Source organism: Apis mellifera, linkage group LG11, assembly GCF_003254395.2.
Source record: "Apis mellifera strain DH4 linkage group LG11, Amel_HAv3.1, whole genome shotgun sequence".
Lineage (NCBI taxonomy): Eukaryota > Metazoa > Arthropoda > Insecta > Hymenoptera > Apidae > Apis > Apis mellifera.
The window spans coordinates 8,479,098-8,495,491 of NC_037648.1; the positions used below are offsets into that span (position 1 = coordinate 8,479,098).

The following is a 16,394-nucleotide window of genomic DNA, read 5'->3' on the forward strand; positions in this document are numbered from 1 at the left end:
AAGTTTTCCTTCATCCAATAAATAATAGTAAATTGATAATATAACGGAGGAAGAATATGTAAAAAATAATAATAACAATATTTTAAACTCTTTTATATTCAAGCAGAAGAAATTTACGGATTAAAGAAACGTTTATTCATACTTAGAAGAACCTATTAAAACGATGCAAACGATAAGTAACAAGATATCGAAGATATCGACGAAAGTTAATAGCACAAATGCTTTGGAATATCGAAGTTGAACCAATCATACTTTACTTAAATCTTGTCACGATCACTCGTTCTTATAAAGTCGTTCGCGTTCCGCGACAGAAACTATTCTCTTGGAGGAAAAAAAAAAAAGAAAGAAAGAAAGAAAAAAAAAGGAGAAGCAGAAGAGACGAGGAGACAGAAGGCAACCGATTAAATCGGATGGCGGTAAATGAGAAAAGTTCGAGAAGAGTTGGCCGGATGTGACGATAAAAGTTCCGAAATGTAAATGAACATAAAGCATTCCGATTTCCCTTCCTCCTCTCTCTCTTTCTCATCTCTTTTTTATTTTCCTTTCCTTTCCTTCCCTTTCCTTTTTTTTTTTTTCTTTTTTATTTTAAGCAATTTTGACCGTCACGCGATGATAAGTGTTCATCCGATGGCGAGCTGACGTTTTCAATTTACACCGAGCCCTCTATTATCGAGCCAGCCACGGAATTTTTATCGCGTTACCTATGATTCAGCGACGATCGAGAACGGGAACCGCGAAAAATTGTCAATGGACGATGAGGAAAACGGGTAAATTGGATAATAAAGTTCTCGATTCTTCTCCACTTTTTCATCGAACTGGGTCGGTGGAGCGATTCCGTAACAATGTGGAATACAGAGATACAGAGATTTTGGTTGAAATATATATATGTATGTATCCGTGTATTGTGAGATTGTAACGTGGAAATTTTTATTTTTCACGTTAACTCTGAGAAAATTGGAAGATGTAACTGTCCGGCTAGGAATAGACTCCATTGGAAGGGAAGTGCACGGTTTATCGAAGAATTCTCTGGATGGTTTAGAATGTGGTGGATGGGAATAGATTTATCTCTCGAGCATGAAAGGTACGAGGGAAAACAGAATTATCTGGTATTGATTTCATCCGTTATTTTATTACGGAAATGTAAAGAAAAATCAGTTTACCAACTGTTTAGAAGCGATTTTATTTAATGCTAGGAAGGAAATTTTAAAAATTATTACGCCTTACGATTTTAATTTTGAAGGAATTAGGAAAGAAATTTTAAAAATTACGATTTCAATTTTAAAGGAATTTTCGTACCGTTTTAAAATGAAATAATTTTTATGTCGAATAATATTTGCGTTAAATTTGCAATAAATTTCTTCCGGCAAAGATTAAAAATTTTCGCGTTTTAAACTGTTACTGGATGGAAAAATACGTACAGTTATTTGTTCATACAACAGAAGCGACCGGGTAATAAGAATAAAACTCAAATGTAGATATTTTTTTTATTCCTTCCAGTGTTTGCATGCGAAAATGTGCATTACATCAACCACTTTGAGGATATTAACTTTCCATATTGCAAACTTCCATGCTTCTTTTTCAAGTTTTTAATATTATATATGTTTTTCAATTAGCTGAAAAGTTTGCACAAGAAAGTTACGTTTCACTAAAAATCGTATGCTTTACAATAACAAGTTGAAATTTTTTCTTTTTTTTTTTTTATCCCACATACTTTTTAATTTAAATTAACAATGTACTTTTAAAGAACGTGATAAAATTCTTCCGTTTAACAATCTTCCTGTTTATTTTCTCTCTCAATAAGTCATCTCGAGATTCGAAATAAAAAATTCTTCGAAAAGCGTAATCGATTAATGTTTAATTCACGATATGTACTTATTTTTTTTCCCCTATTTACTTCTTCTCCATCACCAAATATCATCATCGTCAAAATACTTTCTACACAACTATTATAGATTGAAACGAACGTATTTATATATAACACGATTTGTATTCGAAAAGAGAACGATTAATCCTATTAATATTTCTCGTCCAATATCGAATTTCCCTGGTTGAAGAAAGATTACTATTCTAGGGAAAATTTAGGAAAAATCGAAGAAGAAGTCGTTCGATTGGCCTACTTTCCCCCCGTTTAATCCTGGATTACCAGCTGTTCCCTATCCTTCGAATCATCCTCTCGTCGCAGGAAGCTTTCACGGTATCGAGTAAACGATGTTAATAATTCTGCCATTTTAATCTCTTCAATGTAATATTCATTTTTCTGGCGGTTTCGCGATCAAGCCTTTTCATCCCTGGTCCAACCGGTACAAGGACGATTCTTCGCGTTTTTAATGGGTTCCATTTAAGCGAATTAAAAAGTCAATTTCTCTTTTCGAGGTTGGTCCATGCGTGCATTACGGAGGGATACTGATTTACACGATCATTTTGATGATTTCACATTTTAACCGAGGCGAAAAATTTTTAATTTTGAAAAAATTAAATCGGTAAAAGTGAAGTTGAATATAATGGAAATTTCTTAAATTGGAAAAATTCTTTCTTTCGGTTTTTTTTTTTAATTTAATTCTTTGAAAGCATAATTAATTTAACAATCAAAAATTTATTCCATCTAATTTATTTTAAAGTTGTATTGATCCTGAACGATCGTTAATAGAAATAATTAAAAATAAATATATCACAGAAATTAACTGCTTTCAGAGAATTTAAATAAATTAATCATTTGGAATTGAATACGAATCAAAGAGGTGAAACAGCGAATGTGTTAATACTAACTATTTATACGAATTAAGAATCATCAAACAGAGTTGTTCACAATTTTCCCAAATATTTACCAATAGTAATAAATTTATTATCATTCATATATTCATTCCATTATATTTATATATACAATCTACGATATGATTTTATTTTCGTACGCAATACAAACGAACCATTCTTAACGTATTTGATTAGGGGAGGATGAAAAAGGGATCCTTATATGACAAAGAAAATAACGATGGACACAAAATCTTCTAAATGTTCTTCTCTCTATCTCGTAGGATTATTCAAACAATTTCATATTTCGAGTTATAATCCCGAGAAATGATGCTATTAATAATTCTTATATATCTGTTCAAAAAATTACGAGAAGATATCCAATAACACAATAATAAATAATTACAGAACGATATTAATTACATACATTCTTTCGATTAAAAATTAACTTCGAATCCACTTTTGCCTCTAAACCAAAAGAAAAAGAAAAAAAACAAGCTAAGAAAGCCACTCGAAGCAAACAAACGCACCTCTCTACGCATCTCAACTCCACCTCTTTCAAAATTAACCCCCTTAACTCCTCCTCTAACCGAAAAGAAAGCTATAAAGCGAAGCCAAAAGCATGTTCGAAGAGGGGAAAAGAAGAAAAAAAGGAGAATCTCTCAAAGCCTCTCCTCCCGCGCGATCAGAAAAGAAAGCTGTTCGAGCAGAATTTCGAATATAGAATATATCAGAGAATACACACGTTACCTGACGGCTATGTCGTTGTTCCCCCGCGTTAACCCGACGTCCTCGCTGAAGATGAAGATACGGGTCGCGCCTCGATACCATTTGATGCTGTGAAGCCCCTCGCACTGGGGTAATTTCAGCACGCACGGCAGTTGCACCTCTGTGCCGAGTTCCGCGTGCTTCACGCTCTTCAGCCATGGCTCGCTGCTCCCTGCAACAACGCAACGAAAAAGAAAAAAAGAATCGTCTGTGAATCGTCCCTCGTTTCGTTTCGTTTCGTTTTCATTTCGTTTTTCGCCGCTGTTTGTTTCGCCGTCCGTCGTTTGTTTGCGAAAAGGATGAAGATCTATGGAGGAGGGGAGGGGATGATTCGTTGAAAAAAACGTGACCGTTTTCCAAGGCCAGGATTCGGGGCCACGGTTATTAAACCATCGTCACGTATGTACGCGAAGATGTACGTATATCGTGAATGTAATTTTACGGATGGGGTGAATGGGGAGGGTGGCGTTCGAAGTGTTGCGTTTGTATGCGGGTTGAACGGGGGGGAAAGAGTTACGAGTTGGCGATGGGAAATGCGGGTATGATTACTGAATGCACCTGAATGGATTCGATTGAATTAAGAATAAGCATAGAGTTCGGATTGGATTTCGAGTGTTAATGTTTGCTAAATTGAAGAGGAATGCTGTAATTTTGTTTCTTTCTTTTTTTTTTTTTTGAGTTATTTATAGAAATTAATAAATCAATAAGATTGTCAATCAGATAATCATTAGAGGGAAACTTTAATTCCTAAGGATGGAACTGTTCATGAATGAATAACATCTGTTGTAATTAATCGTGATGGAATTTTTATTGGAATGATTATTCGATTATCTGTTTCTATAATAATCGGAATTGATTTAAATTTCTGTAATTTAATATATAAGAATCGAATTCAATATTATTAAATTCTGGATATTCATAAGATCTTTATGTTAAGGGGGAATATTTGAATGTAATTGAAGGGTGCAAAAGTGTTTTTTTTTTCAATTGATAAATATATATATATTTTTGAGAAAACTTTTTCATTTCGAATATCACGTAATTTTGCTTTAATATATTAGAAATAATGGTTTTTTAAATAATTAGATATTTCCGCCCGAAAATGTTGAATCCTTATATATATATATTCGAACGCAATACAAAATTTGTAAAGTTTCATTGTAGAAAGTCAATCTTCACCCGATGACCCAGAACGCATTTCGCGAAATGTCACAGCACGCGAACGTTTCAATATTTCTCTGCTATCGTTGCTAAAGCTATAAATATAGCGACCCTCTCGGAGAGATATGAAATGAAAAATCACAACGAGGGATGGAAACGCGTGACGCGGAATCCGGAAACGATTTTTCCCCCGAAAACCAGTAATTGCATATTTTAAACGAAATATAAATAAAAATATAATCGAAAGGGAAGAACGAAAGAAAGAGAGAAAAAGAGAGAGAGAGAAATAAACAATCATTCCAGTTTCAACGGTAATATTTTTAAATTTTAATAAAACCACCCATCCGCACATCCATTCCGCATTTAATCGAGAAGAAGAAATTTTCTCCGAAAATATTCACGTCCCCCCTCCCCCCCTTATCGCGTTATAAAAATATTATATCGTTGCGTTATATACTCGTGACGTTAAATCATAATTAAAAAACACGGTGAAATCGTCCTGATCTACGCGCAACCTCTGATACTCCGTGTCGCGAGTGGAAGGTATAGTAAATTTCGCAGTCACAACTTATGATAAACAAGAGCATAATTCTTAGTTAATTCACGCGAAAACTCGAGCACGGCCGAGGGGGAAGAGCGAGAGAAGCGGGGCGAAAGGGAAGAGGGTAGAGGCAAAGTTGCTAAAACTAAAAGCCTCCTTGGAAATTGACGATTTAAGATGATTTATTAGCGGTTTCTGTGACTCGAAACCAGAATTTCGTACGAAAATACGTGCAAACTCTCAACCTGCATGTTCAACTCCATCCTCTAACGATCGTTCGAAAAATATTTTAATTATTATTATATTATATTAAATATTTTGGTGAATTTTACAAATCGTGATTAAGTTTGTTTTTTTTTTTAAGAGAAACATCTTGCTATTTTTTTTTTTTTCTGTGTCCTGACCGCCATTGAATCGAGAATCCGTCTCGAAGGAGACGGATAATCGGACATCGGGCGTTTCGCGCTTCGTAACTTATTCAAGCATCGAAAGTCGATATTTTCACGATAAACTACGCATCGATGAAATTCCGTTAAAGGAAATACAATGCACAATGGATGCGCATCAAAGGGTTATTTTTCAACGGTTAGTATTGAATTACGCGCAGCATGAATCCGATATATTTGGACATGGGTCGGGAATTCCACTTACGGATGGGAAAATTGCGATTAATCCGGGACTCGATATCGATTCTTCGCGTATTATATTTTATTCATTTCCTTTTTTTTTTTTTTTTTTTTTTTTTTTGACTTTCACGTTGCTTTCCGCGTTGTAATAATATTTATTCAATGAAGAATCCGTCTTTTAATACGTTATATAAACACGTTGTCGATGTGTCCCGGTGATCTTACGATCTTTTTATTCGATTCTGCACGAAATGTGAAACGAAACGGATAATAATATCAGATATCGATTTCTCTTTTCTTTTTTTTCTTCTTTTATTTCATATCACAATACGAGCAATATTTAAGCAAAGCAATATTCCACGTATTTACGAGGTAAATATAATTCGTTCGTAGATTTACTGTAATATTATAAACGAGATATTTAAATAATCCTTTGTATACTCTGCGAATTCAGGAATAGAATCGTGTCCAAATATAAACGCATGTAACGTATCTTTTTTTTTTTTTGAATAATATATAAATATTCGCATCATTTTTCTCAAAATTATCAATCTTCCCTCGCTCGATTTTGCCACAATATTTCCAAAATCCAAATTCGATGTTTTTAATTCTTTCTGGATTCGAATGATTAAATTATTTACTTGGTATTAAAATAACAGTTTTGAGCAGCAATGTGGATTAAATCCTCCGCCACCATTTAAATACCATTTAAACTTCAATTGTACGTTTTATCCAACATCCCTTTTCACTTTATCACTGGGAATCGAACCATCTTATTATGTCCCTGTTCAAAAGAGGGTAGATAGGGGGTTACTTATGTTCCCTTCCAGGAATAAGGGAGGACGTTGAAGCGTTATCCAACGCTATAGGAACGAAAATCTGTTAAAGAGTTCGAAAGGAGGGGAGAGTGGCAAGTGTGGTGGAGGCAACGTCTGCTTATCTTCCTGCGAGTGGATTGGATCTTGAAACCATATCACACCGCAAATATTACGTTCAAGTGGTGAATAATGGAGTATGTCGAGGGCTCTCATATTACAGCTTCATTCTTCGTCTCCAGTGACACGACTCGGCCGTGTTTAACGGTTCTTAACCCTGTTCTCGAGTCCCTTAACTCGTTTCCTGTTCACGAAAAAACGTTTCTTTATTAATCTTCTCTTCTCTTTTTCCCCTTCCAGTTAAACGTTTCGTCCGTTAAGAATTTCACGCACAAAAATTTCTTCCATCTTCTTTTTCATAAAACTTTTGCTTAAATTTTTATTTGTTATCGAGAAACAATTATTCCTCCTCCTCTTCCGTTAATTCTTATGGAAAAAGTTGATTGTATTCTTTGTTCGTTTCTCAGAAAATCAATTGAAAGATATAATTCCATTGTATTATTTGACACTTGGTTTAATTTTTGTAATATTTCTTAATAATTTCGAATTTGTTTGAAAGAATCATCGAGGAAATCATCTATCAATTCTATCCATTGAATTCTATATAAAATCTAGAAATATAATCGAAAAATATAATTTTTCTCATGCAAAAAAGCAAAGTTCGTCTCGCTTTCTTTCGCCTCTGATCTCTAATTCCGATCGGATTTGAACTTTCGCGAATACATAGTCGGCGATCGTAATGTGCAGAGATTTATTGGATCAATTTAGCAGAAATATATTGAAATAAGCGTTATATACCATGTTGAACGCCCGTGTTTAATTAATCTTTCATTATAAAATAAATAATTAAGCAAAGGCAATGTAATTAATATGTGCATATCTTGTGCAAATAAATTATATATTATCGTTTAACGTTTAACAGGATTACGATCGGCTCTCAATCATATTTTGTAATCGTTTTAATTCGATTCAATATATTATTCTTATTTCTTGTATCCGTTAATAATTATTGACGTGCGATTAATCATTTGTCGCCCCTGATAATTATCAGGAAGGATTTCCTGATTAACAACAACGAACTTTTGCTCGAGTTTCTCGTTTCTCGAACGATTGAAGAAACAATTTGGCGAAAGTGAGAAATAAATGTTAAGTAAAAACGGTGAATCGCAACGAAGTCGCGTTATTCACAACCTAGTTATGATTTCGTCGTAAGGGTGTCTTTGTTTTCGGCTCACGAAAGCAAAAGCACCATCCCCCAAGGGATCCTTTCTTTGACGTAAAATTCTCTTTTATCCAAGAAGCTTTTATCAATAAATAAATGCAGCTAGTTGTACTTGAGTGTAAAAGAATCGAGTAAAGGTACGATTAAATAGACTTATTCATGATCCACATGAGCCTCTGAAGAAAGTGGGAGAGACAAGAGAATGTTTGAAAAATCGGATAGAAAAAAAAAGGAAACCGAGACTTCAATTTCTCCCTTTGAAATCTCTATAAAGAATCTCTTTGTTCGAAAAATTTCACAATTACACCTTTGATCGCTCGCTAAAGAAATTTTTTTTTATTACTTCTTTCTAAAATTGTTATGTTTGTAAACTTTTTTAAATTTATCACACTTTCAAATGTCAATATGACGACACACACATACAAATGTCGATAACTTTGATCAATCAATTATTATCATTTATATCATTTGCAAGATACAAGATTGAAAAGATTATTAATGACACGTTTTATATATATATCGTTCGACAAATTTTAAAATCGAAAATCGTCTCGTCCAATCTCAAATGTATATTCGATTCGTATCAAAATCGAGTTAATTTCAACGTGATTAATCAATGAACTTTCAGCCAGCTCACCCGGAAACACAACCGCCTCGCGGTAAATATTTATCACGCGAAACTGCGTGCATATATAATGATCCTCCGAGGATTTACAATTGGGCACACGAATGCGCACACCTTGCCAAATCCTGGGAATTTCCTCCTCCCACCAATTGCACCAGTTCCTTCGAATTTCTAACAGCCGATACTGTTTCGAAGGAAACATCTGTGCTCTATGTCTTCTATATAGAGTCCCATTATCGGCCCCCTTTTTCTCTCGTTAACTCGAAAATAGAGCATTATGGAAAATTCGATTTCGAAATGATTTAGTAAGGAAAGAAAGAAAAAAGGAAAGAAAAATATTCTATTATTCTGTTATCTCTACAAACAGACTATCCTTAATCCATAATAATGAAAATTAAATTCGATTATATTTAATACAATCGTTCATATATATATTTTTCAATAAAAATCTCAATTATTTTACAATTTTTTTGAAAAATTTATAATCATTTAAAGGGAAAAGTTAGTGTTAAATCATTACGTGAAATAATCATTCACAGAAGAAGAGAAAAAAAATAAGTAAGATAATTTTTTTTTTTATGAACGGAAAAAATTTATTTCGAATCGTCAAATTTCACGCGAAATCGTGCTATAATTGAAATGTGATAAGCGACGCGAGAGATCCATTGTAATTTATATCCAACGATCTATTGTGTTCAACGATCAGTACAATGAAGTTTGTAGCGTAGATATATTCAATGCATTGTATTTCATATCCGAATGAACACGAATGAAGTGTGATCGATAGCAATTTAACACCGTGGCGATGGATTTTTAATTTCCCCTTGTGAATAATTTAATTTAACACGTAATGCAACGTAATGATATAACGTAATGATGTCGATTATTTCTTTGATTAAACGAAATAATAATTTAAAAATATGTGTGTATAACAAAAAGCAAAAATTGCGAGAAACGAAACATAAACTCATGAAAGAAGGAAAACCGTGCAATTATCAAATACAAGATAGTTTGCCGCGAGTAGAACTCTCTCTGCAGCGGTGGTGCAGAATTTACTTTTGCAAATCTGGGTCAAAGGACAGCAGCATGGTGGTTTCATTGGACGTTACTGTGCAACCAAAATTACTCTTGAACTCGTGGCATTTGTAGATTCAAAGGCGAAAAGGGGAGAAGTATTATTTCGCTTCCTTCTGAAATAATAATATCGACATATCGGTTTTCTTTATATATATCTTTGTACATTTGTTCACGTAAGAAGAATACTTCTTACATACGAAAGATATTAATGATTTTGATATATGTGTTATATATATTTCAATAACAAGGGAAAAAATTCATAATATTTGCATTTATTGATCGTTATTCAAACAGTAAAAGTTAAATATCAAGTTGTTATATTTTTACGAAATTTTATTATAATCTAGCAATTAGTCGGAATTGATAAATAACTCGATTAATTAAATCGAGAAGTAAAATTTTTCAAACCGATTCGTGTACTTTATACGGATTATATGATTATAATTTTACGATTATTAAAAATACATAGAGGAGTTATATAATATTTACATTAGGAGAACACGTGATGCTTCCGTTCTTTCCACGCTTGATTGGATCGATATCAGAAAATCGCCAATATTTCGCAACATTTACCTTACCCGCTCTTTTCAGTATTATCAGAGGTTCCCTTTTTTTATGAAAATTTTTTATTAAAAAAAAAAAAAGAAGAAGAAGGGAAGAAGAGGGAGTTCATATCAGTTATCGGAAATTGAACTTCACATGGGAGAAATTTTTCCAGAATTTTTCCTCAGCGTGAAATTAAAAGAGAATAGTGTCGGTCTCGATAAATCGAACAAACTCTGATATTATTCGACAATTTCTACGAGATCTCTCGTCCCTCTCGAACAATTTCCATATCTTCGTGGCGTTTTGCGGGAGGACCAACGGGAGGAAGAGGGAAAATCGTGGCGAAGGATCAAACCTCAAATCCGTGCGATTTCATATAAACGTTTTCCTCGGATTTCGAAATGCAAAATCGTCGTGTTTCTTTTTCTTTTTTTCTTTTTGCGTGTGTACATTCACTTGAATTTAAATTCTCTAAAAAAAAAATTTAACATTGATAACATTATGATAACTATAATATATATATATGTTAGAATGATAAAAAATCTAACGAATCTGAGATGAATGATTAATTCAAATTGATCAATCGTAATCTTTCTTATTAAATTTTTTAGATAAATGTATTTGTCATTCCATTTCTTTACGATAATAATTCAATTGTTTAAAAAAAAGAATGTAGTTTTTGTAATTTTCACTCAATGATTTGCTTTACGATTCAAAGATCATACGATTCTCTCTTTTACATAGAAAAAAAAAAAAAAGCAAACGTAACGTAAAAAAAGAAGAGAAGAAACGTAACCATTCGAATAAGAAATTTAATTCCTTGGAAAACATCCTCTCAAGATAAATTCTTGGAGGAAAAGGAACGCGAGGAAAGAGGAATCAAGAGTACTTAAACATCGTTGGACAATAAAGGAAACAAGAAAAATCGATGCGCTCCAATTCTCAACTGATAATTGACCTGGTTATTCGAGCAAACTAATTTCGCGATTTAAACAGCCAACTACCACCCGTCCAATCGATTAACCCCCCGTGGTACTAATTATGGTGGAGTCGCGCGACCTCTGTGAAACGCACAGGGGATTCGACACAGCTGGCCGATTTTCAACTGTGTGTATTCCGCATTTCGAATTTCTCGTTTTGTAAATAGCATATACTGATGCTTCGCCCAAGAACAAGCCGCTTTGATACCTGTCCTTTTGCCTCGAGCTCGAAAATCCCTCCCTCCGATTTTTCTTCCCTTTTCTCTTTTCGTCGTCCCCATCGAGGGAAAAACCAAGAAGAAAAATACCGTCGAATCGATTCTATCTGCTCGATTTCCATCTCTGTTTATTGCCATTCATCGTCGCTTATTTTTTAATTTAATCGCAATGTTTTTTACAAAAGATATAAATTTCTGATTATCGATCGTTTTAATTGTTTATTCGAAGATTCTTTTCGATATTTATTTGTTACGATGAAAAGTATTTTGGAAACGAATATTTTTTTGATTTGATCAAAATTTCGATAAGATTTTAAAAGTTTTCTTACAAAGATTAAGCGATTCTAAAAAGAATTAAATATTTTGATATTTGTGTATCTTGTGAAAATCTTAGTTGGAAATTTAAGTGGTCAAGAAATGTATTAGAAATTCAAAATTCAACGTGGAAAATAAATAAATAATTATTTTCTTCTATAAAAATTTCGAAAAGTTCTGATTCTAGATATAGAAAGCATGTATATACTTTCGTGTAGAAATATTCGAGATATAAAACTGTTTGATTGCATTGCGAACAACTTAAATAAAATTTCTCAATAATCGGACAATAATTTCACGACGAAGTGAAAGGTTATCAATTTTTAAGATCGTATTTTCCATTACAATTATTATTTATTATATCGTTTCCTTTATTTACATTATCTTATCACGCGTCCAAAGAAATTGTAATTAAATCATTGAACCCATTCAATCCAATTCAATTAACTATTTTCCCTCTCCGAGGAATAATTTCTTTCGCGACCAACAAGCGAAAATAAGTAGAATAACATCGATTATAAAATATCAAAATGAGAAGGATTAAATTCTTGTAAATTGGAATTCTCTCTATCGATCCGACGGTCGTCGTAAAGATTCAATTTTATCATTTCTTATTTATTTTTCCCAACCGTGTTTAATACCGTAATAATTAATTCGTGCCTCGTCACGTATACAATGGATTTAAAACAAAAAGATCCCCCTTCCTCCTCGATGAAAGAACGAAAATTTAATTGAAAAAAGAAAAAAAGAAAAAAAAAGAATCTGAAACGTTAGCTCGAAATAATAGCACGTCTCAGCTTCAAGTTAACGTGTAACTTTAAGCCGGCTTCGAGTTAGTTTTAAATTAGAGGATCTCTCTTCTAGTTCTGTGGTATAAGGAGATGTGTACATATGGAGGGGGAGAATACGTGTTTAAGGAGATTTCGAAAACCAGAGAGAAAATTTAAGAAGATATTATTACACGCAAGAGGATCAATTTTACAATTGTTGCTTGTATTTGTTTGTAAGGCAATTGACATGTTTAAATATCGGTCAATTTTTCACCTCTACTTCGCGATAAAATAATCATTAACGTCCAAGCAGGTTAATTTATTTTAATTCTTCTTGGAGGAGCGCGCACCCCAGAGTTTATTGTGCAATTCAACTTTTCGCATTCGAGGTTATTTACAACGTGTAATTACATTTTTTTATAGAACTCCCGATTCTTTTTTTTTTACAGTACAGTTTTCTTTATAATTAAATATTTTTATTTTATACAAATATTTATACAAAAATCATTTTTCATCGTTGGTAGATATTTCAACGTGAAATTTTTACGCGTGATACATTATAGAAATTTAAAAGTGTAAAAATAATCAATATAATGATCTATTAACGAGATAATTATAACAACAGTAATCTACGTTTGAAACTGGTATTCGATTTAACGTTAACAACACGTTGAATACACGTTCGAAGAAGAGATTTAAGCGTACGAGGGGTTATTACGTGCGTGAAACAACGAGCCTTTGAATTGCAAGTGGTGCTCTTCGAAAAATCGAAAATACGTTCCTCTTTATTGAGAAATTAAATCTTCTTAACTACATTTATAAATCACATATTAATTTCGAAGTAAATTATTGTGGAAATCGAATAATATTTTGAATAATTGTGACGATGAACAGCCATATTCAAAGAGTATTATGATTTCCTTTTTTCTTATTTACATTTCCAAAATTCCGTTACACTTTCAATTTTCATTGATTTTTATTCTCACGAGGTGTCGAATCTCTATGATGAAAAGAAAAAAAAAGAAAGAAAATATTGGAAATACTTTTGTAAAATCTTCGAGAAGAAATTTACACGAGATACAACCGTTAAACGGGAATTCAATATGCATTTTACGTTTCGGGCCATTCCTGACCATTAATTAATTCACGGCAAATTGTTCCTTGAGAGGAAGGACGGTTCTCCCGATAATGCGATATTGAGAGTATAGCGGGATCAAATATTTTCAATCCAAGGGAGTCGTGGCGTTCGTTGACACAAATGGCTGCCACGTGTAATGGGATTAGTCGGTTATCAACGGAAGGTATATATATATATAGGGAGGGCAGAAGCGAGATGCCCACGCACGTATCCTGTCAAGGATGTGGGCTCGCCAATCACAATGTCGTAGTGAGGATGGATCTCTGGGAAGCACAGGGAGACCTTTACATAATCCCGATATTTATAGATAATTTGTTACGGCACTTTAACGTTGACGAGGCAGCATCAAGCGATAAAAATTTCATTGTTCGGAGGCGCTGTTACCTCGGTGATGGAGAGAATAGAAGAGAGAGGAGGGAAAGGGAGAGGAGGGTTATCTGAAGGCAGGAGGAAGATATATCCATAACCACTAAGAGTAAATTATTTTTTTGATATTTCGGAAACATCTGTCGATTAAAGAAGTTCCTCCAGAGTCCCCTCTTCGGACATTTTCCCAAGACGAAGGAATAGAAGAGAACTGTCTCGAAAGCTGGAAAGGAAAAAGCAGAATTGAAGATGAAAGAGAAGGCAGACGCAAGAACTGGGGTTGGGATTCCTCGCGAGACGGAAGGAAGGAAGGAAGGAAGAGGAAGGAGGGGAGTAAATGAATTGTGTCTCCCGTAGCGGCGCGAAAGGTGAACATCCATGCAAGACTCCCGGAAGGATCGCGCGGATTAAATGATTATCCTTGCGCGAGAAACGAGTGATCTATCCTGTCCGCTGTCCTCATTACTGCTCCCGGTCTACATAATCCAACCTGCTGCCAACAACCCTATCTGACCGTCCGCGCATAGATTAAGCACGTCCATATCGTAGGTAGGTGCATCCGCTGTGTAAATAACCTGGCCGCGCTCCGAATATTTAACGTCATCGCTTATAAAACGTCTTTCCCCTCTCCATCCTCTCCGTTACTCCCCGGCCAGACTCTAAATCCTTGTCTTCCTTTTTCCTTTCTCCGGAAAGAAGGAGATGAAGAGGAAAACCGTCGTTCGAATCCCGCGTATTCGTAAACGATTTTAATTCTTTTCGATATTTATTTGTTACGATGAAAAGTATTTTGGAAACGAATATTTTTTTGATTTGATCAAAATTTCGATAAGATTTTAAAAGTTTTCTTACAAAGATTAAGCGATTCTAAAAGAAATTAAATATTTTGATATTTGTGTATCTTGTGAAAATCTTAGTTGGAAATTTAAGTGGTCAAGAAATGTATTAGAAATTCAAAATTCAACGTGAAAATAAATAAATAATTATTTTCTTCTATAAAAATTTCGAAAAGTTCTGATTCTAGATATAGAAAGCATGTATATACTTTCGTGTAGAAATATTCGAGATATAAAACTGTTTGATTGCATTGCGAACAACTTAAATAAAATTTTCAATAATCGGACAATAATTTCACGACGAAGTGAAAGGTTATCAATTTTTAAGATCGTATTTTCCATTACAATTATTATTTATTATATCGTTTCCTTTATTTACATTATCTTATCACGCGTCCAAAGAAATTGTAATTAAATCATTGAACCCATTCAATCCAATTCAATTAACTATTTTCCTCTCCGAGGAATAATTTCTTTCGCGACCAACAAGCGAAAATAAGTAGAATAACATCGATTATAAAATATCAAAATGAGAAGGATTAAATTCTTGTAAATTGGAATTCTCTCTATCGATCCGACGGTCGTCGTAAAGATTCAATTTTATCATTTCTTATTTATTTTTCCCAACCGTGTTTAATACCGTAATAATTAATTCGTGCCTCGTCACGTATACAATGGATTTAAACAAAAAAGATCCCCCTTCCTCCTCGATGAAAGAACGAAAATTTAATTGAAAAAAGAAAAAAAGAAAAAAAAAGAATCTGAAACGTTAGCCTGAAATAATAGCACGTCTCAGCTTCAAGTTAACGTGTAACTTTAAGCCGGCTTCGAGTTAGTTTTAAATTAGAGGATCTCTCTTCTAGTTCTGTGGTATAAGGAGATGTGTACATATGGAGGGGGAGAATACGTGTTTAAGGAGATTTCGAAAACCAGAGAGAAAATTTAAGAAGATATTATTACACGCAAGAGGATCAATTTTACAATTGTTGCTTGTATTTGTTTGTAAGGCAATTGACATGTTTAAATATCGGTCAATTTTTCACCTCTACTTCGCGATAAAATAATAATTAACGTCCAAGCAGGTTAATTTATTTTAATTCTTCTTGGAGGAGCGCGCACCCCAGAGTTTATTGTGCAATTCAACTTTTCGCATTCGAGGTTATTTACAACGTGTAATTACATTTTTTTATAGAACTCCCGATTCTTTTTTTTTACAGTACAGTTTTCTTATAATTAATATTTTTTATTTTATACAAATATTTATACAAAAATCATTTTTCATCGTTGGTAGATATTTCAACGTGAAATTTTTACGCGTGATACATTATAGAAATTTAAAAGTGTAAAAATAATCAATATAATGATCTATTAACGAGATAATTATAACAACAGTAATCTACGTTTGAAACTGGTATTCGATTTAACGTTAACAACACGTTGATAACACGTTCGAAGAAGAGATTTAAGCGTACGAGGGGTTATTACGTGCGTGAAACAACGAGCCTTTGAATTGCAAGTGGTGCTCTTCATCACCGTTCTATTTCGGTAATATGCATTTTGCATTACTTGCCAACATTTTGAA

General features: G+C 33.5%; 1 protein-coding gene across 9 annotated transcripts in view; it reads right to left on the bottom strand.

The window, feature by feature from the left end:
- LOC412893 (hemicentin-2) overlaps positions 1 to 16,394 on the bottom strand; it is a 395,106-nt gene that overhangs the window by 111,545 nt on the left and 267,167 nt on the right. For all 9 annotated transcript variants that reach the window (XM_016915061.2, XM_016915064.2, XM_016915060.2 and 6 more), the window contains exon 2: positions 3,499 to 3,688. In XM_016915061.2, the coding sequence (XP_016770550.2) occupies positions 3,499 to 3,688 (190 nt within the window). The remainder of the gene's footprint in view (positions 1 to 3,498; positions 3,689 to 16,394) is intronic.